General features: G+C 42.6%; 1 protein-coding gene across 1 annotated transcript; it reads left to right on the forward strand.

Moving 5' to 3' along the window:
• The first annotated feature begins 1,927 nt into the window (after positions 1 to 1,927).
• On the forward strand, positions 1,928 to 20,559 carry SDS (serine dehydratase). Its single transcript, XM_088457269.1, has 8 exons — positions 1,928 to 2,032; positions 4,129 to 4,287; positions 5,225 to 5,264; positions 7,083 to 7,222; positions 7,333 to 7,424; positions 16,021 to 16,248; positions 18,842 to 18,966; positions 19,746 to 20,559. Exons 2-8 carry the CDS (start codon positions 4,135 to 4,137, stop codon positions 19,937 to 19,939), a joined length of 972 nt encoding a protein of 323 aa, XP_088313395.1. The 5' UTR covers positions 1,928 to 2,032; positions 4,129 to 4,134; the 3' UTR covers positions 19,940 to 20,559.
• The last annotated feature ends 334 nt before the right edge of the window (positions 20,560 to 20,893 follow it).

Here is a 20,893-nt window from a genome sequence, read left to right on the forward strand (position 1 = left end):
GTGTGGTGGATACAGTGACTTCTTGGAAGGGAGATACGCCGACCCAATATATGAGGCATTTGCACACAGATCCCTGGTTTAAGGATTTCCTTATTGGGACTAATATTCCGTTCTTTAAGTCTTGCGCTTTTGACTATTTGTGTATATATATATATATATATATATATATATATATATATATATAGATAGATTCTTTGAGCACTTGCACTCTACCATCGTGAAACAAATTGTGAAGTGGTCCCGCAATGATCCACCGCAATATCTATTTGTGGCGACCAATCACACGTATTTTTCTTGCACGGGCACTTTCCAAATCTAAACATCCACTTAGCTTTCAATACACATTTATTTGTAGTTTTGAAATGTCACCCAGTGAATCAGCATCAGGCTTTAGTTTAAAACATCTGACTTTTTCATATAATTTTCGGCATATAATTTACAAGTGAACACATGGCCATGAGAATTCATCAGAATGACCTCATAGACACAAACATAATAGCCTCTTAATGGTAATTAATTTCCATGCACTTGCACTGCTTCCCAAACAAGAGACACTTTCTTATCAACCATTTCATGTTGTGGGATATCTATTGCAACAGTCCGGTAAATCCACTGCATATAAGCTTAACTTAACATTCATCATGCATTTAGGGCCAAATGTAATAGGTAGTCTGTTTTAGTAACAGTACAAACTCGCACTTTTTAAAAGTGCGAGTTTGTACTGAAACTCGCAAATTCAATAGCCTGCGAACTTTTCAGCTCGAGGCTACTGCATTTGCGAGTTTAGGACTATGTAATTGTAAACTGACACCTTTTAATGCGAGTAGCATTAAAAGGTGCAAGTTTTAGAGAAGCCATCACAGATCAGTGAGATCGTGATGGCTTCTGTGTGTGTTTTAAAAAAATATATATTTGGAGAGTGCCCGTGCCAGAAATATATGGAAAAAAAAAATTATATATATATATATATATATATATATATATATATATATAGTTTTATTTTAGTTGAAGGGCACATATGGAAACCGTTCCCGACAAAACCTGCGTTTGCCCCCGACACTCACCACCTGGTGAGCAAGTATAGATGTAACATGGCTGTACCTGCTATCTCTCAATAAACCAGTGTGTGTGTGTCTATATGGGTCATTGGGCTTTCTTTATTTTGGAGGCTGTTAGCATCAAAAAGCTTTTAATATGTTTTGAGAACATGTGTGAAACACTTTAATACAATAACTATGTGCAGGATGCCTAGACCTCAAGCCATGCTTAGTTAATAAATAGTATTATTAAGGAACATAAACAATTTCTGCAAGTTCAGTCAAAATCTTTTGCCCCCTACACAGTATATACTTAGAAATGTACAGTAAGTACAGTACATAAACATGTTGTTCACAGACATCTGAGCATATCATTAGGACTTGTTTTTAGAACATCTTATTTTTCTCTGTCCTGGGGGAGAACATTCCTGACTGTTTATGAGCTGCACCCATTAGTCACTGTAGAACATATGTCATACCTGTGTTGTGAAACAGGACAATAAACTTTTCACACAGTTCCAGCCTCCTCACCGCCTGGAGATCTCAGCGTGGTCTTTTATTCTCCGTTTGACTGGAGTATAACTGTTTCATGTTTACTAGATGACTGTTTTCCCCAGTAACTAGTCTGACTAGCTTAAGCCGGTCTTTTGAAAAAGCATCAGACACACATTTGGGAGGGGGCACTCTGTGGCAGCAGGGTGTCTTTTGGTAAAAGAACCTTAAAATAGACACCATGCTTGTAACCACCCACCAATTGACGCTTTTGGTATTGTCTAAGATTAACATCTCCTTTAGCTGTAATGCATGACTACTGTTCATAAAGAGAGGAGGGAGTGCTGGGGGTGTACAGGGGGTGTGTTTCTAACTGGTCTGTGATTGGCCACAGGGAAGAGTCTTGGTCCTATAAGTTTTTCCAATAACGTGTGGAAGCATCCTCCACTGGGCAGCAGACAAATGAAATTGAACCACACCACACACTGCCAGAGGCAGAGCAGGTCAGTTTTGTGTCCCTTGTCTAATATATGAATGATGCTTTAATTTTATTAACACTATATATGTATAAAATAAAGGTATTATATTATTGGTAGTAGTAGTATTATAAATGGTATTACACATTATTATTATTATTATTATTATTATTATTAAGTTTGGGATTATTGGAGAGCACATACATATTTCAAAGAATGTGTTCTCTCTCACGGTGGGAATAAAACACTGAAAGTAAAAAGTGAATAAAATTGATACGTTTAATCATTTCCTACACAGTCAGCTATAAAGCCATTAAGGTGCCTTCTTCTGGCATACACTCTTTAGTTAATCAAATTTTTATGTATTTAGGCATAATGACAATGCAATGATTACAGATACTTAACTAAAGTATTCAGGTTTAAATGATAATCCATTCATACAAAGGGCCTGCATACAGTAAAATATGCAGACATTACCCATAGGATCAAACATGTCTGCTCATTTGCTATAAAGAAAAAATTAAAGTTGAAGAAAACAAACATATTCATTGATCATTGATTAGATTTATAATAAAAGGAATGACTACAGTTTTAGTATATAGTAGCAGTGTGCACTGCAGAATACACAACAAGCTTTGTAACTGTAATGAATTTGTGTCCATCTCAAACTGTAGGTAAAACAAAAAACAAACCCAAATAAACAAAATAAGATAATTTATTTTAGACATATTATTGTGTGTTAAGCTAGGTACATATCAGAACGACGTGTATCCCAGGGAAACCGCACAATATACCTTTCCATCCCGGATTCACCTGCATGTCGTCATCAGCGTGGTTGACCCGTCTGCCATGCAGCACATCAGATGGAACGACCCCACTGATGACGCACATGAATGCGCGATTGATGGTGCACACTGAGCGATATGGACGATATATCGTTCTGAACCATGTCGGAACGATATATCATCCAGTATATTGCCTATTGTGAATTAGTTCTGAATCTGTGACTTACCTTTGAGAACATCTGAATTTACATGTGATAACATGTTACGTGAAGACAAAAGGCTAATCACTAGATTGTAAGCTCTCCCTATCATTTGTCTTCACATCTGTATTTATATTGTCTGCACTGTATGTCCTTGTGTTATGTATGCTCTGCTATACAGACTGTCCGGCAGTGTGGATCCTTATACATTAATGGTAATAATGAGAATACTGTATTACGAATGATGATGCACCATACAAGGAACATCTGCAGCAAGCGCTTAGGAAAGGGTTTTGTAATTCTGCAAATCAGTAAATACAATAAATATAAAAAGTGAGGCATGTTTGTTTCTCTTAAAAAAATTTTTTTATAAAGTTAGTCCATATGGCCACACTCTTCAATTCACATTAAATGATAACTGGTTAATTCATAGTCTAACAAAAATGTTATGTTTTTAGAAAGTGTTAAATAATTCAGTATTGTGGATGTACTTACACGGCTGGTGGGTGAGAGCAATCTTCAAGAATGAAGAGCTGTGAATACTAATGGCATTTAACGCTATTATCTTAAGCCCAAGGGGATCATGGGAACGCTGTACGCTTACAAAAAACTTGATCTCTAGGAGATGAACAGGGAGCAGCTAAAACTTTCTGCATCTGTGTGTAAAATGCTTTCTTGGATCTCAATATCCAGCAAACCCCTACACAATGTTAGTGGCATTATTAGCAAACAAAATTGAGCATTCATATTGTCCGCTCCCAGATAACTAGGAACATCTTTAAGTTATTTATTTATTTGCGAAGGAGGGGGAACTTTTATAAAATGCTTTAAAAGGCAACAACCCATCAATTGTTTCCTTATATTTTAAAAACTTTACTGGAAACATTAGTTAAAAACTAGTTGTTTGCTGAATGTGAAAAAACTGTTTCTATACAGTAACTTCTGGATCAATAACATTGGGAACAGTTTAATCACCTTGTCTATTATCTTGCTAAACTCGTATAAACTTGTATTACTGATAAATCTAGTGCCACGGAAACACCTTAATCACAATGTCAATATTTTAGTTCCAGTTAAACCATGAATAGTAACAATCTTGTTGCCATAATGATTACTGTACACACTTGTCCTTCTATAGGTCACAATGCCAGAAATGAGCAGTCTTCACTTGAACACCCCTCTAAGAGACAGTGTCCCTATGTCCAAACTGTCCAAGACCAAAGTATATCTAAAGCTTGACAATGCACAGCCTACAGGCTCCTTCAAAATCAGAGGCATTGGCCATCTATGCAAAACGGTGAGTGCACTGACCAATTAATTAGTAGACTAATGGGGCTCAAAAATCAGTAATCAATTGGGGCAATTATGCGTTTTGCTAATTATTGCAGATTTTGTTTACACAATATATGGGGTTCACCGATTGCCGATTCTGACCAAAAAGTGAATCTGGTTGTCCAACATGTTGGATTTCACTGACCAATCGGGACTGTAGATTGCTAATGTAGGGTAACAATTTGCAGGCCGATACTAATAAAATGGACCCTTTCATGATATCCAGATCTGATCTTTGGATGAAAAAAATAAATAAATCTGGAAATCACTGAAAATATCAGCAATGTATGGACGCAGATTGGTGTAATGAAGAACTGTGAAATCAGGGGAAAGAAAAAACGCCAAATTGGTGAATCGTTTTTTGTGATTGCGGATGTATGGGCCCCTTAACTTTTGTTATGATGTCAGATTAATCATTTAAAAAAATAATTATTGGCCTATATATTAAAGCAGTTTAATTACATGTATATAAAAAAAAGTTGATCTTGTCTTATTTGTAAACGTGCGTATACACAACGATTTTTTGAACGATTTAACTATAACGACGTCGTTATCATTCAAAAAATCGTTCACTGTAAAACGATAAACGATTAAAGATTATCGTTCATGCCCGTTCACGTTTGTCGATTGTAGTTTGTAATTTGTAGTTCAGTCAGACTGGCCAACTGAACGATTTTCAATAGAAGTTGCAACATTTTTCCTTCAAACACACAGAAAATCGTTTATTATGTAAAGTAAAACCAACTTCTTTGTAAAACGATCTTCGTTCACTTTTTCAAGGGAAAAACTGAACGAAAATCGTTCATTACTTACATCGTTGTGTGTGTATGCACTTTTACATCTAATTATGGCTTTCTTTAAGAGTGAATGGAAAATTAATCTTGTGTATGTTTATCTTGCAGTGGGCAGCCCGGGGCTGTAAACATTTTGTGTGCTCATCAGGTGAGTTTCTTAATGGGTTAATCTTTTACTCCTGGATACCACCCTCTCCTCCCACTGCTTTTATTAGTCATTTCAGTCACTTTCTGCAGCACAATGCTATAACCTAATAAGGCATCAAACAGGCTCAGGCAACAGGATTTGGTGACAGAAAACATTGGAAATCAAGTTCAAAACACACATTTTGTTGTTGACATGATGTGAACTAGTGGTATATTTAATATTGAAAAGGTGAAATGTTAGAACTTATGGTACAATACAATAAATGGATATGTTGTCTGTGTAAGGAATGAAAGGGGCACTGTATTAGTTTAATACTTTAACAAACAAAATAGTAATGTCCGACTCGACTCTGGCCTGAAAATAGGGAATCTTTAGTGTAGTTAGCACATTGTGGCTGATGCGTAGTTGAATGGATGTCTGTATCTTGTGTGAATTCACACTTTGCAGAGTTGTACACAGTACGATCACATCTACACTGGGCTGTAACAGGGTGTTACAGACAAAGACAATGGGGGAAATGTAATAGAGTATCTAGTCCTCCTGTAAAATATAATATTAGTTTGTATCTAATTTTTTAACACAATCAAACCTACATTCACCAGCCAGGGAAGCAGGGGACAGCCCCGGGAATCAGTCCCCACCTCTCGTGACTAGTGTGGGGTGCTGAATGCTTTGGCCGGGGGACTCCGTGAACCACGTCCCCCAGCTGCAGCATTACACCCCCACTAGTAAGAGTCCGGTGCTGTTGTAGATAATACAGGGGCCCGCTACTCATTTTGTACCCCATATTTCCACAACTAGGACCGACTCATAGAGCCTGGTGCTGGTTGATGAAAATTCGGGGGACCCCTACGTCTTTTTTCCCCTGTATTTTGAAAATCAGGACCAGTACACACAGTCCAGTGCTGGTTATGCTTTTGGGAGGAGGGGGGACCTCACGTCATTTTGTTTACATTTATTTTAACAATTTTTATCACTTAACTCACAGAAGCCTGCACTGATCTCACTGATCTATGCAGGCTTCTGATACACTTGCAACTTGTAATGAAACTCACATTACAAGTTGTGAGTTTTCCCCTAGAAAAACTTGCATGGACTCGCATCTCTGATATATTTGCAACATCCAATTTGCACTCTATTACATAGTGCGACTTTAAGTACAGACTTGCATCAAACTTGCTGCAAACTAATGCGAGTTCATAGTCGCACATAAACAGCCAAATTTATTGCTGTTCAGGTACATTTTCTATCAGTGAGAGGAGGTTCAGTAATTTTTCTTATTTACAAAAAAAAACCCTATAGAGGCCGGTGCAGATGTATCCATAATATAGAGGACTGCCATGAGTTTTGGTTGCCTCTGAACACTATTGTTTGCTACATAAATATTTTAGTTTGGATAGCACAGTATCAGACACCGAGGGCTCAATTCAATTAGGTGCGAGTTCTTCACACCCGCAGGTAAGTGCAACTGTATGCCACACTTATGGTACCTCCAGATTCGCACCGGGTCAAATTGGTGGTATTTCTATGCCATTCCAGAAGCAATTCTCCCCCTTCACATCTAATTAGATTGACAGCTAATGGCTGCAATTACGGTACTTCGCACATTTCAGTTTGCAGCCCCATAGGCGAGATCGGGCGAATTGCCGTGCCGTTGTTGGTGCTTCTAGGCCGTTGTAGCGCCAATTCAACGCTTTTGCTCCTAATTGGATTGACCCCTATAGCTTTTTTAACCAGTGAACTAGAGACTATCCACATGATATGAAAATAATATATATATTTAAGATAGACTTACTGTTTTTAATTTTTGTGTTAAAGGAGGTAATGCTGGCTTGGCAGCTGCTTACAGTGCACGCATGCTCTCTATTCCTGCCACCATTCTCGTGCCAGTTACCACCCCTGCCTTCACTATTCAGAGGGTGAAAGATGAAGGAGCCACGGTATCTGTTGTGGGAGAGGTCAGTTCACTAGTCCTCTGAGATAAACAGATAAATATATTGAAAACACAAATTACTTTTAACAAACAAAAATTTTATTATTGAATCTCTGAAATCTCCAATTATTGCAGATATTAGATGATACCATTGAGCACGCTAAAGAGTTGGTGAAAAATAACCCAGGATGGGTGTACATTCCCCCATTTGATGACCCTTTGATCTGGTAAGAGTTTGCCTATTTTATCATAGTTTGCGAAATTACATTTATAATTCAGCAGTGATGTACGAATGGGCAATAGGATAGATTGTAACATTCATATAAAAGTGGACTTGCAATAACTGTCTGGACCTGCTCTGGAGCTTACAGATGAGAAGACAGGAGAAACGCAAGTCCAAAGACCACTGGTATCACACGGGGGGTGCGGCCCGCCCCTGGATGTCTCCAGCCGAGGGGTGACACCAAAGTGCTGGATCCCCCTCAGTGACAGGAGCGGGGTGCTGCATTACGTGCAGCACTCGTCTCCTAGAAGAGTAAGGGAGCCAGCACTTCACACAGGATGGTCCCCAGGGGCAAACTGCACCTCCGGCACCCCCGCTGTGACAAAAAACGGGGGGTTCAGGCCACAAGGACACACCCCCACCTGCGAGGCCAAGCCCCCTCACATGAGGTCACGCCCCCTTATTTGCCGGTGCTCGGCTAAGCCGCGTGCAGTACATTCTCCCCGCACCGGGTGACAAGACAGGTAGGGATGCCACTGCCAAAGACTGGTTTGGAGGCAATGTTTAAAAGAAAACAAGAAAAATGTAGAATATGACCAGTGTTGTTAATGAATAAAGACGTGCACCAAACGTAGTAAATAACGGTGATAGGGGCCTATTTATCAGGCAGTTTATTTCATAAACATACATAACCTGCAGTTTCTGCTAAATTTTATTTATCACCGCTATGTAAGAATAGCCTAATGCAGATGATTTTACCTAACTCTCCTGCTAAAGGCTAACTACAGCTGCAGACCGCAATCCCAATTATTATCATTGGGGACTACGGTCTGCCTCCTATGTACCAAACTTAAAAAAACGTAGCTTTGCAGAGTTTATCCCATTGGTTTACGCCATCTTTAGCTAGAGTACACCGCTTTATGCCTATGGAAGCATATTCGCTCAATGCCCAGTGTCAGTTTCCCAGGGAAAAGAGGTGAAAGACTCTTCCAGTACCACTGGAATGTAACTTGCAGGGACAACAGTTATTGATATCCCTGCGAGTTACATTTAGTACATAGTGGGGATGATCATGTAAATAAAAGGAGATTTATGTCTTACCTGTTGAGTCTCTTTCTTCAACTCCATAGGGGGAACAGGGACATCTCTGGGTATAGCCTGAAGAGGAAGGACTGGGCACCAAACAGTTAAATCAATTTACCCACAAGCCCAGGCTCCTCTTCTTTAGACCCTGGAACTTAGTTTAGTTACAAGCCCAGGGCAGGAGCGAGGCAAAGGAGGAGAAGGAAAGCCGGCATACATAAAAAGCCATACATATCAGCCGGAACGGTCACCAAGGAAACACCCCCCGGCAGACAGGTGCATCAGGGTGGGTGCCGTGTTCCCCCTATGGAGTCGAAGAAAGAGACTTAACAGGTAATACATAAGTTTCCTTTTCTTCTTCCTTCACTAGCGGGAACGGGGACAACTCTAGGCCATCCTAAACCTGTCCCCTATGGGCAGGGGTGCTCCTGAGCTGCAGTGAGCACAGAATGCCCGAAGGCAGCGTCCGAGGATGCAAAAGTATAAAAAGCATAAAATCTGATAAGGTGTGAGCAGACGACCATGTGGCAGCCTTACAGAGCTGTTCTGCAGAAGCCTCACAGCGTGCTGCACATGAAGTCCCCACTGACCTGGTGGAATGGGCCGGCAGGGGCAGGTAGGATCGCCAAGGAGTAAGCCTAGCGAATGGTAAATCGAAGCCAGTGGGCTAAGGCCTGCTTAGTAGTTAAAATTGTACAAGACAAAAAGAGAGTCCGACTTACGAAAACGTCTTAGTTCATTTGACATACAAATGGAGAGCCCTCACCACATCCAACAAAGTCTCAGGGTGAGATGGATCCAAAGACAAATGCAGAAACCACAATTTTCTGATTAATATGAAATCGGGACACTACCTTGGGAAAATGGAGAGCGACACAAGAGAGTGCTGAAATCCAGGACCCTCCGAGCCAACACGATGGCCAAGAGAAACACAGTTTGCCATGTGAGCCAACGCAGATCGACCATCTGCAACGGTTCAAAGGGAGCCGACTGGAGAGCCCTGAGAACAAAGGATAGATCCAAGGGAACCACAGGAGAAACAAACAGTGGCTGCACATGAAGCACACCCTGGAAAACAGTTCTCACTTCAGGAAGCAGAGCTATTTGTATTTGCAAAAGGACAGACAAAACCGAAACCTGGACTTTTAAAGGAAGAAAGCCGAAGGCCCAAGTCCAGACCTGTCTGTAGAAAGGAAAGGATCTAGGAAAGACAAATAGACCTGGGATTAAAACCCCTAGTCGAACACCATGTAAAGTATGTACACCAAATACTGTGATAAACACGAGCAGAAGGCGGCTTCCTGGCCTGCAGCATGGTCCGAACAACTCGTCTAGAGAATCCCTTTGCTCTTAGGATGGATGTCTCATCCCTTCATAGCGAGCCTGGCCAGGTCCGGATGTAGACATGGGCCTTGGGACACCAGACCTGGCTGCAGCGGAAGCCATAGAGGAGCGTCTATGGACAGGCCCAAGAGATCTGCGTACCACATGCAACGAGGCCAATCCGGAGTCACCAGGATCAGAGTGCCTCCTTCCAGCTTGTGAAGGACCTGAGGAATCATTGAGATTGGAGGGAAGACATAAATCAGTGGAAAGGTCCAAGGAACTGCCAGTGCATCTACCAGGAGAGCTCTCGGATCCCTAGCGCGGGTGCAATATCTCGGAAGCTGGTGATTGTAGCGAGATGCCATCATGTTGATGTCTGGTAGGTACCAGTGACAGACTAACTGCTGGAAGATGTCCGGATGTAATGCCCACTGTCCGGCATTTACGTCCTGATGACTTAGAAAGTCTGCTTCCCAATTTTGAACTCCCGGGATGAAGACTGTGGGCAGTGCTGGAAGATGTCGCTCTGCCCAGTGAAGCATTCTGCCTACCTCTTGCAAGACTCCTTGACTGCGAATGCCACCCTGGTGATTAATGTATCTTCACTGGATGTCCCCGAAGGAGGTGCTGTGCCTGACACAGAGCCCTGTACACGGCCTGAAGCTCCAGAATGTATATGGAAAGCTGGCTTTCCTGATGCGTCCAATAGCCCTGAAAAGTGAGCTGACAAGTTAGAGCCACCACCCCCAAAGGCTTACATTGGTGGTAAGAAGGACCCAGTCCTGGATCCAAAAGGGGTGTCCCTTGTCCAGATAAGAACCATGAAGCCACCACAGAAGGGAGAATCAAAGTGTGAGCCTTGAGGTTCGGATGAGACTTGATCCAACTCCTCAGAATGAGTCCATGGAGAGGCTCGGAGTGAAACTGTCCATACGCCACCATGTTGAAACTCAAAACTAATGACCCCAGAATATGCATGCATGAGTGAATGGACACTCTCCGTAGACTGAGAAAGTTGCGAATTTTGGTTTGCAATGACAAGATCTTGTCTGGAGGAAGGGGAACTCCCTGAGTTCTGGAATCCAACAAAGCTCCCAGGTGGAGCATCTCCTGGGAAGGAGATCGCATTGACTTCTTCCAGTTGAATATCCACCCGTGTGATTGAAGAAGCTGTATCGTCAGATGGATGTGATCCCTGAGCACCTCTGAAGATTGTGCTAAGAGAAGCAAGTTGTCCAGGTATGGTAAAATCCTGATGCCCCTGCGTCGTAGATGTGCTGCCATGACCTTCGTGAACACACGAGGAGCCATGGACAGACCAACGGGTAGTGCTTGAAATTGGTAGTGGTTGGTTTGTACTGCAAACCTGAGGAAACATTGGTAATTGTCTTGTAGAGGGATATGCAAATAAGCATTCTGTATATCCAAAGACGCCTTAAAGTCCCCCGGTTCCAAAGCTAAGATGATGGACCAAAGGGACTCCATGTAGAATTTGGGAATGTGAAGAAACTTGTTTAGATGTTTCAAATTGAGAATGGGATGGAAGGAGCCGCCCGGCTTCTGAACCAGAAAGAAAGAGGTTGGCATAAAAGCCTAACCCACTCTGGGATGGGGGAACAGGAATGATGACACGACGTCCTTGACCAAAGCATCAATTGTGGTCTGCATCCATACAGCCGAAAAGCTGGGAGTGAGACTGCCCCATCATGCGGCAGGCTTGTCCACTGGCTTGGCAGCTGGACGTCTGGTGGACCAGGCCTGCTTACCTCTGGGCTTGGAGATTTTGGAGGCAGAATCCTGTGATCTTGGAAATGGCTGACCTCAGGCCTTACCCTGCGGATAAAAGGAACGAGATACTGAAGTCCTGGGTCTCGTAGTGGTGACTGATGGCAGAAAAGCTGATTTGGAGGCTGCCAACGTAGTCATGATTTTGTCCAATTCCGGTCCAAAAAGGATGTCACCCGAATAAGGAAGAGCTTCCAGAGCCTTCTTAGATTCTGTATCCGCTTTCCAAGTGCACAGCCAAAGAGCCTTTCTGGCAGCAACTGCAGAAACCTTATGGCGCATACACACGGTCAGATTCTGTGTCAGATCTGAACGATAATGATTTTAAAAATCGTTCAAATCTGATGTCAGATAACGATATCTGACATCTGATGTGTTTGAATGATTTCAGACAGTATTAAAATGAATGAAATCATCCAAATCTGACTGCAATCATTCAAATCATTGGTAAAAATCGTTCAATCGTTCACCTGACAGATCTGACCGTGTGTATGCACCATTAGAGGTTAAAAGTCCGGAATCTATAGCTGCTTCAGAGAGATAAGAAGTAGCTTCCCCAACGTGTGCAACCATAGCCATTAAGTCACTCCTATGGGCACCCTAGGTAAGACCGTCCTCGAGGAGTCTGCCCAGCAGCCTACCACTTTAGCTACCCAAACAGATGCCAGGGCTGGGCGAGCCAGGGCTTCTGCCTTCATATAAATGGTCTTCAAGAAATTCTCCATCTTCCTATTGGTAGCATCTTTAAGAGATGCCGTATTTGGTATAGGTTGGAGGCATGCCCTAATAAGGCGGGTAATATGGGCATCCACCAGGGTAGGAGACTCCCATTTAGCCCTACTAGGGTATCTCCATGCTTCCACCAGGAGATCATCTTCTGGCTATGCAGAAGACGGAAATTCCGCCACTGACTTTTTATATCTTTTAAAGACAAGTGCCTTAGATCTAGAAGACTGTTCCTCTTCCTCCACTAACAGAATAGACTTAACTGCTCTAATAAGAGCTTCTAGGTCTACAGGTGACAATTTCCTCTGAAACGAGGAAGTCTCTACGTCCGAAGCAATGGAGACGCTAGCCTCACCATCTGAGGAAGCTACTGAACCCAAACCCCTGTCAGGTAATGGAGTGGGATTTTCAGGTGGAGCAGGCCTACGCCTAGGTGCCCTATCTCTATCAAGCATCTGTTGAAAACATGTGGACACCTAAGCGAACCCCTGGACAGACTGAGCAAAAGTTGGCACCCATGGAGGCTCCACCCTGGGAAGCTGTGGCATAGAGACAGGTGGCATTGGTACTGACATACTGTCTACAAATTGTGACATTACCTGTGTCAGACGAGACGCCCAAGACGGTTCTGGACTAGAAGTCATAGGCCAAATCACCTGCAGCAGGGCCCGAAAACAAGTGACACACAGGTCATCATGCTCCGGATCCTGAGAAATGACAGTCAGACACTGTTTACATGTGCGCATTGCTGAAGTAGCTTTATTTCTGGACATGTTGTAGTTGCAGAAAAAAAAAAAAAACACACACCAAATAACTAGTGAGGTGTAAGCAAAACAAGGGTCTTTCTTTAGTAGTGTAGTATATAATTAATGCAGTATATAATACAGAATTATATGAAAGTTAAAGGCAGCAAAGCTGTCAAAACAATCAAACTGTATCCACCCCTATATGGGATGTATCCCCCAGTAACCAGCCCTAGCGGCACAGATATGAGGAAACTACACTTACATACACCAGGCACGCAGACCACTCAATGCAGAAAGTGGGAAAAAGCTCAACAAACCAGCCTACATTAGCAGGAAGGAGCAATAACTCATGCGCAGCTGCTGGGAGCAGGCTATGAGAGGAGACTGGAGCCATGTGCTTCTCTCTCCAACGCTGAGGCAATGTGGCTAAAATTTCGGCTCAGCGTTCAGGAGGGGGTGGAGAGAAGGGAGCCTGGGGCCTCACTGCTGCAAAGGGAGAGTGTGCTTCATGCTTGGGGGAGGGGCTAACAGGGAAGCGCCCACTCCCCTGGCTAGTTTCAACCCCAGGGACGTTACTGCTGCATCAAGCAGCCCCGTTACATAAAGTGTCCCTGGTGGTCTAGTGGTACAGCGCGGTCAGACCTGATGCCTTCACTGCCAGCATCACCAGAGGTCTCCAGTGGTAAACCTCGGTCAGACCGGGTGCCTTCACTACCAGCACTGCCAGAGGTCTCCAGCTCCGGCGGCGTAAGCCGCTTTATCACGCTTACTTCATACCTTTAGGCCAGTTTCACTTTTGCCGGTTTTGGCCGGTCCAGGAAGAACCTGGCAGTAGCCGGTTAGCTTTAAGGCACTGTGTGCCTTTCACAAGCAGCGGCTTTGAGATGCTTTTTAGGTTTTGTTTTTTTTAAACCAATTGGGCATGCGCAGCAGGCAGCTTCTGCTGCTGCTGCTGCACAAGCCCTGCTGGCAGAAGCTAGTGTGTTTGAAAGGAAACATTGTTTCCTTTACACCACTGGCGTGCAGGGACGGCACGGCAGCCGTCCTGCACAGTAGATACTCCCGGCTGTAACACGGCAACCGTGCCGTGTGAAAAGACCCAGCTGATTCCCTGCATTACTATATTTCACACCCAGCTAAAAAACCAGCAAGTGTGAAATAGCCCTTGATCTCCTGATGCACGCCGGCTGTGGCTAGCGGCTCCTGTGTGTGGGAGTCCCGCGGCCGGTCACTGACCTAGTTGCCAGTGCTGTGGCCGCAGGCACTGGGGCGGCAATGGGGGGGCGTTCTATAGGACGCCTTCCACTGCCCACTCAAACTATTTTAAAATAAAGAAATTTAAATAAAAATGGAGGACCACCTAAACTAGCCCCCCTAATAACTGGTGCCAAGTTCCTGCCAACACCAAACTTAAAACTAAAGTCCAGTGCCTGGGAGCGGGGTATAGTGGAAGGGGCCTGGGGCTTGTGGGTAAATTGATTTAACCATTTGTTGCCCAGTCTCTCCTCTCCAGGCTATACCCAGAGTTGGCCCCGTGTCCCCTAGTGGAGGAAGCAATATTATACACGCTGCCATGTACATTGAGAATAATTGCAGCACTTCCTCGATTCTTAGTGAATAGGGCCCACTGTCTTATATCACTATTGTGAGAAAGTTTAAAGTATATGTTTAAGTCAACATGGCTAGCTGAGTTCAGCAGCTGAAGTACATATTACTAGCTATACCCGAGAAATGACTTAACAAAACTAGTCAGTGCACTGAAGTTAGGAAGCAAAGCACAGAGTAAAACATGACAAGTCAGTGGTTTGTGAAACGTCTAGAAAAGGGGTGAAAGATTGGAAGCAGTGATTTTAATTTAACCGTGTAATAGAAAAATGGATTTGGAAGTCTTCATGTACAGGATAAAGTATATTGGGGCAGAGATTGTGAGCGCTCAGGGATAGAAGTCTGGTGTATAAAGCAATACAGAAGGTCAGCGGGGAGGGGCTGGGATAAAGTACTTTGTTATATGTGTAAAGGAGGCATTGATGTGGGAGGTGGGAAATGGGCATGTACCATGGAGTGTATAACTTTTCTTGGGGCAAATCAGAGTGAGTACATGTTCATCTATGGATGTCTCTTTGTACAGGAGTGTTGCTTATATGAACTGTGAGTAGGCACAAGTCATTAGATACACAGTGTGGGTCATTTATGATAGCCTGTGCAAAAACATTTAATATAAATCACCAGAAACCAGATGTTTTCTTTAATATCCAAAAATGACACTACAAAAATATGAATAGTTTCATACAGAGGAATGTTTCACACCATAATGCACAGAGCAGACTCACATTAACATTGTTGGAGAACCCACTCCTTCCATTATCGCGGTCAGTGGCCCCCTGCTTACCTTACATCTTCATACTGTAGCATTCAGCCATTTCTTAGTTTCACAACAATACAAGTGGACCGGTCAAAGCCTTTCAAAAGATCAGCGCACAAATAACCTGAAATACTATGCGCTGCTGCAAAAACTCCAATGATTTGATTGCTTACACATTACTACACTTTAATCTTCAGCTCCTGTTATGATACCTGTTTTAAATACAATAAGGTGCTCTGACTCTAGTCACACAAATAAGTTAGAATCTGCCTTTATTACTACAAGTTGCAGCACACTTCTCAGTTACCTCTGTGTCAGTTTATATATACCTACAGTACCATTTATTTCATATTATTACTGTCTTAAAGTTATTTTATATTAGACATTTACTGGTACTTGCAGTCCAGGAGAGGAACAAGCTTGATTACATATAGTTTGTGCTCTTGAATTTACATGTACAACCAAATGAAAACACACTCAAAATACTTGTATATTCATATAAACTAGTATTGTATTGTGTTCCTATTACATTATTCAATATGTATTTTCTAATATGGTTTCTCATTGTACAGGGAAGGCCACACCTCACTTGTACAAGAAATGAAGGAAAGCCTCACTGCAAAGCCTGGGGCAATTGCCCTGTCAGTAGGTGGTGGTGGTATGCTCTGCGGCGTGGCCCAAGGCCTCCAGGAAGTAGGATGGAGCGATGTACCCATCATTGCCATGGAAACTATAGGTGCTCACAGCCTTCATGCTGCTTTGGAAGCTGGGAAACTAGTGACTCTTCCGGAAATTACCAGGTAAGCGAATTATTTCACGTTTACAATATTTTGTATTAATTAGATCTCATTTTATATGTAGAGTAAAATTAAACTTTAAAAAAAAAAAAAATTATTCTGTATAGCACAGGTTCTCAAACTCAGTCCTCAGGACCCCAAACAGTGCATGCTTTACAGGTCTCCTCACAGAATCACAAGTGAGATAATTAGCTCCACCTGTGGATCTTTTAAAATGTGTCAGTGATTAATGACTACACCTGTGCACCTGCCGGGGGACCTGGAAAACGTGAACTGTGTGGGGTCCTGAGGAGCATGTTAGAGAACCTCTGCTGTTTAGTAACAGAGTAGACACTCTGGGGAGATGCACTGAAGCTGGCCACACATCTACAGATTATCTGTCCAACCAGCCAACTAGTTGATTGGTTGGAATGAAAATCGGGTAACGTATAGGAGTAAATGATGATCAGCAATTTGCTCCTAAATGCCAGAAAACAGATGAAAATGGTCAGACAAGTTTTAAAAATTGTTTAGAGCAAACATTTAACAAACAGTTTTTGTCCATTTGCCGGCGTTTGGGAGCAAATTGCTGATTGTCATTTGCTTTTATACCTTACCAGATTTCCATTCCAACCAATCAACTAGTTGGCTGGTTGGACAGATAATCTTTAGATGTGTGGCCAGCTTAAGCCAGTGGTTCTCAAACTCAGTCCTGAGTTAGTTTTCCAGATTTGTACTTTATCACTCTCCACTTGATTACTCTACAAGACATTGATTTTCAACATTTTTCAACTCGAGGCACACTAGGCAAGATTTTAAAATTGCCAAGGCACACCATCCGGCGATGCGGCGTGCGTGACCTATGCAAAAACATACACATTGGCTCTCACATAAAAAAGCACGCATTGGCCTTCACAGGAATAAAACACATACAATGGCCCCAAAGATATAACACACACATACATTGGCCCCCACATAAAACAACAACATAGGCCCCCACAAAAAAAAAAAAAATAGGCCCCCACAGGAAAAAATAACATGGGCCCCCACCGAAAAAAAAACAACACAGGCAAACACAGAAAAAAAAAAAAAAAACCAACAAGGACCCCCACAGAAACAAACAAAAAAACAACAACACATTGCTCTCCACAAAATCAAATCATACTGGCTACCACATCAAAAATAAATGTACATTTTTTTAGACTTACCTGTCTGTCATCGGCTGCAGGTTCCCACGGTGCAGAGCTGTCAGCAGTGGCTGGCTGGTCGCGGGCGGCTAGGAGGAAAAGGCTTCCTGGTCGCTGGAGGGAGAGATGTACTGGATGGTCGCGGGCAGGAGTTAGTGAAGGGGTGGCTAACCGCTGGCGATGGTGGGAATACTGCCTGGTCGCAGGCGGGAAGGAGAGGACTGGCTGGCTGTGAGCGGGAGGAAAGGACTGGCTGAGACTGTTGGGGCGGGCAGGCAGGCAACGCGGCATGCGTGACCTGTGATGTCACGCTGCCGCGTTCAGGCAGGTCACGGCCCGGGCGTGCCCCTGAGCCTCCCAGAGGAGCTCAGTGGCAGCGCTGCCCGGGCCGCAGCTCTTTAATGTGACCGGCGGCTCTAGCGCTGCGGCACACCGCACAACCGCCCGCGGCACACTACTGTGCCGCGGCACAGCGGTTGAAAACCTCCGCTCCAAGACTCAGGGGTTAGGAGACAGAGTGAAAAGTGATAAGGTGCCAGCCAATCAGCTCCCAATTGTCATCTCACAGGCTGTGTTTGAAAAATGACAGTTGGGAGCTGATTGGCTGGCACCTTACCACTTTCTTATGACTTTTCACTCTCTCCTAACACTGCTTAGTAAATAGACCCCATAGTGCATCTCCCCCCAATGTGTGATGATTCTACATTCCACATAGTGGCATCTCAGCCAGTGTAGCAGGAGCTGGTAGTTCTTATTGGAGTGTTTTTCTTTAAATAGTTTTTTTTTTTTTTTTAATTTCTTCGTATTGACAGCTGATTTGTTCAAAAATCATTGACTGACAAAGCAGAGGCTGTGCCCTATATGGCATGATTATTTCACGTAGTCACTAAAAGGGCAGAAGTTTCAAACCTTCTCCAGTTATAAAATAGAGACATTGACCATAGCAACCAATAAGCTTTTAGCTGTTTATCTAGCAGAGTTTACAAAAAGACAGAAGTTGATTGGTACTGTAGCTATGGAGAAGTTTACACTTTACCTTTCTCTAAAGTTTGATGCATTTTCCCTTGAATGAGAAAGGCCTTAGCTAGCAGCATCCACTTATGTAATTAAATTCCAAGACACATGGAAACAATGGTCTCTGCTATTGTTTGTTCAAAATCTGATCCTGAATTGTAACCTAACATGCTGGCGAATAACTATCATCACAATGCATGGAAAAGTTCTATTGCCAAATGACCAGGAGGGTTATTTATCAAACCTGGGGGAGAGAGAAAATTGTGAGATAAAGTACTAACCAATCACCTTGCAATTTACATTTTGCAGGCTGTAGCCAAATTGATCATGTGTACTGGCCTGTGATGATGCACCCAGTTTGTGTTTACAGTGTGTATTTCACTATATTAACAAGTCCTGGATATTATATTCCTTAGTGTTGCAAAGACATTGGGAGCAAAGACTGTGGGAGCACAAACATTAAAAGTGGCTCAACAACACCCTGTTTTCTCAGAGGTCATCTCAGATCAGGAGGCTGTGATGGCTATTGAAAAGTTTTTGGGTAAGTGATTGCAGAAGGTCTAAGTTGTCTAGTAATAATGGCTCAATTTCAAATGTCACTTAAAATGACACCATCTAAAAACACACTAATAGTGCATACACACAGTCAGATTTCTTATCAGATATGAATAAGAACGATTGTAAAAATTGTTCATATCTTTGACAGGTAGAGCATGCATCGACCAACGATGCACATTCCCACTTGTCAGATAACGATATCTAACCTCAACTGTGTTTTGCAGACAGATTTGGACGATTTCATTCATTTTAATACTGTCAGAAATCGTTCATGAAATAGTCGTTCAAATCATTGATCTAGCAAGTCTGACCGTGTGTATGCACCATAAGATGAAAGGATAGGATACTTAATCATGCCTAACTTTAAAATGAACTGGCTGGTATTAATGTGAAAAAAAAAAAAAAAAACAGTAACCCAGAGCAATCAATTGGCTATTGCTTGTCACTTTTCCAGTTCTAGTTATCTTACTAAAAAGACAATTGTGTATTGTCTAAGTGGATTTATTTCAAAAGCTATAGCCTATGAGCGCATTAAAATGTTTGATATTCCTCCCCCCCATATGATGATTTGGCTACTGGCATTACAGTTGTATGGTAGTAATTTATCTAAACCTAGCTGAGGATTTGGTATGACCACATCCCTGCAAATATATAAAGGTAAACATGCAAAAGCTTCTCCTTGCCCATGTTGCTATAAAGAGTGTATATAAAATATAACAGTGAGTATTTTCTATTTAACTCGTCCTGCATCCATTTTTCTAGACGATGAGAAGATGCTTGTGGAGCCAGCATGCGGTGCAGCTCTTGCTGTAGTTTACAGTGACGTGGTTGGGAAGTTGCAGAAGGAAGGTAAACTGAATCAAGACCTCTCTTCTCTGGTCATCATCGTGTGCGGCGGAAACAACATCACCCTGACACAACTCTTCCGGCTCAAGCAGGAGTTAGGCATTAAGTGAACCCGTGAGGCTTAGAATGCCTGCACATTCTAGATCTATGGACTACTTCAGCTATCGGTGACACTGGAGCTAAAGTTAGATCCAGAAAACTAAGACATGGGTGGGAACATGATAGTAACATGCTCTGCACAAACTGGATCTGGTGTTCATACACCTATTGTACGCATAAAACATTAGCAGAAGTTAGTCCACATTCCGAGACTAGCTAACCTCAAACAGGTGAGTTTACAGCAGGTGATTAGTACTGACTTTACTACCTAGTTATACACAAATATGCAAGTCCAGGCTAAAAAAAATTTGTCATCATCTATACCTTACTCTAAGCAAGTACAAAACTTCTGGTATCCAGAGACACTAGCTTTATTTCAACATATCGATCAGGGTGGGTAGTTCAGAGAGGTTTATTAAACTGACCTAATATGATATCACCAAGATGAAAACAGATTCAAGGAAGAGACTAATGAAGTCTAGAATAATGTACTGTAATTATTTCAATGCAACCATTTTACGCTACCTCAGTATGATGTGCTAACAATTACTTTTTTTTTATAATAGGTTTTAAGTTTATGTGCTATGTAAAATTAAATAATCTGAAAAATAAAATTCTGAAGTGAAGATTATTTGATAACAGCACAATCTTATATTCTGTATGGTGGATTAGCCATGGTATGGATGTTAAGTCAATTCAGGAAATAGGGCAGAGGCTGCAGGAAGGAAGGCGCAACACGCCTCCCGGCTAGCAGGACACATGGCCAGATGACAGATGTTCAGTGTGTATGAACAACAATCATCTGCAGATATATCTGTTAGGTGTGCACCAGGGGCGAATCTATAATAGGTGCAGGGTGTGCAGTGCACAAGGGCCCCTGGGTCCAGGGGGACGCACCCTGCACCTATTTATTCAATACTTACCTCTCTGGAGTCCCGCGTTGGCGGTAGCATTGATGTACAAAT

Source organism: Taudactylus pleione, unplaced genomic scaffold (assembly GCF_031769625.1).
Source record: "Taudactylus pleione unplaced genomic scaffold, aTauple2 ptg000749l, whole genome shotgun sequence".
Taxonomy (NCBI): Eukaryota; Metazoa; Chordata; class Amphibia; order Anura; family Myobatrachidae; genus Taudactylus; species Taudactylus pleione.

Coding starts and splice junctions, on each gene's coding strand:
- SDS (XM_088457269.1), top strand. CDS start 4,135: ATGCCAGAAATGAGCAGTCTTCACTTGAACACCCCTCTAAGAGACAGT. Junction 4,288..5,224: donor TTGGCCATCTATGCAAAACG/GTGAGTGCACTG, acceptor TTTATCTTGCAG/TGGGCAGCCCGGGGCTGTAA. Junction 7,425..16,020: donor TTTGATGACCCTTTGATCTG/GTAAGAGTTTGC, acceptor CTCATTGTACAG/GGAAGGCCACACCTCACTTG.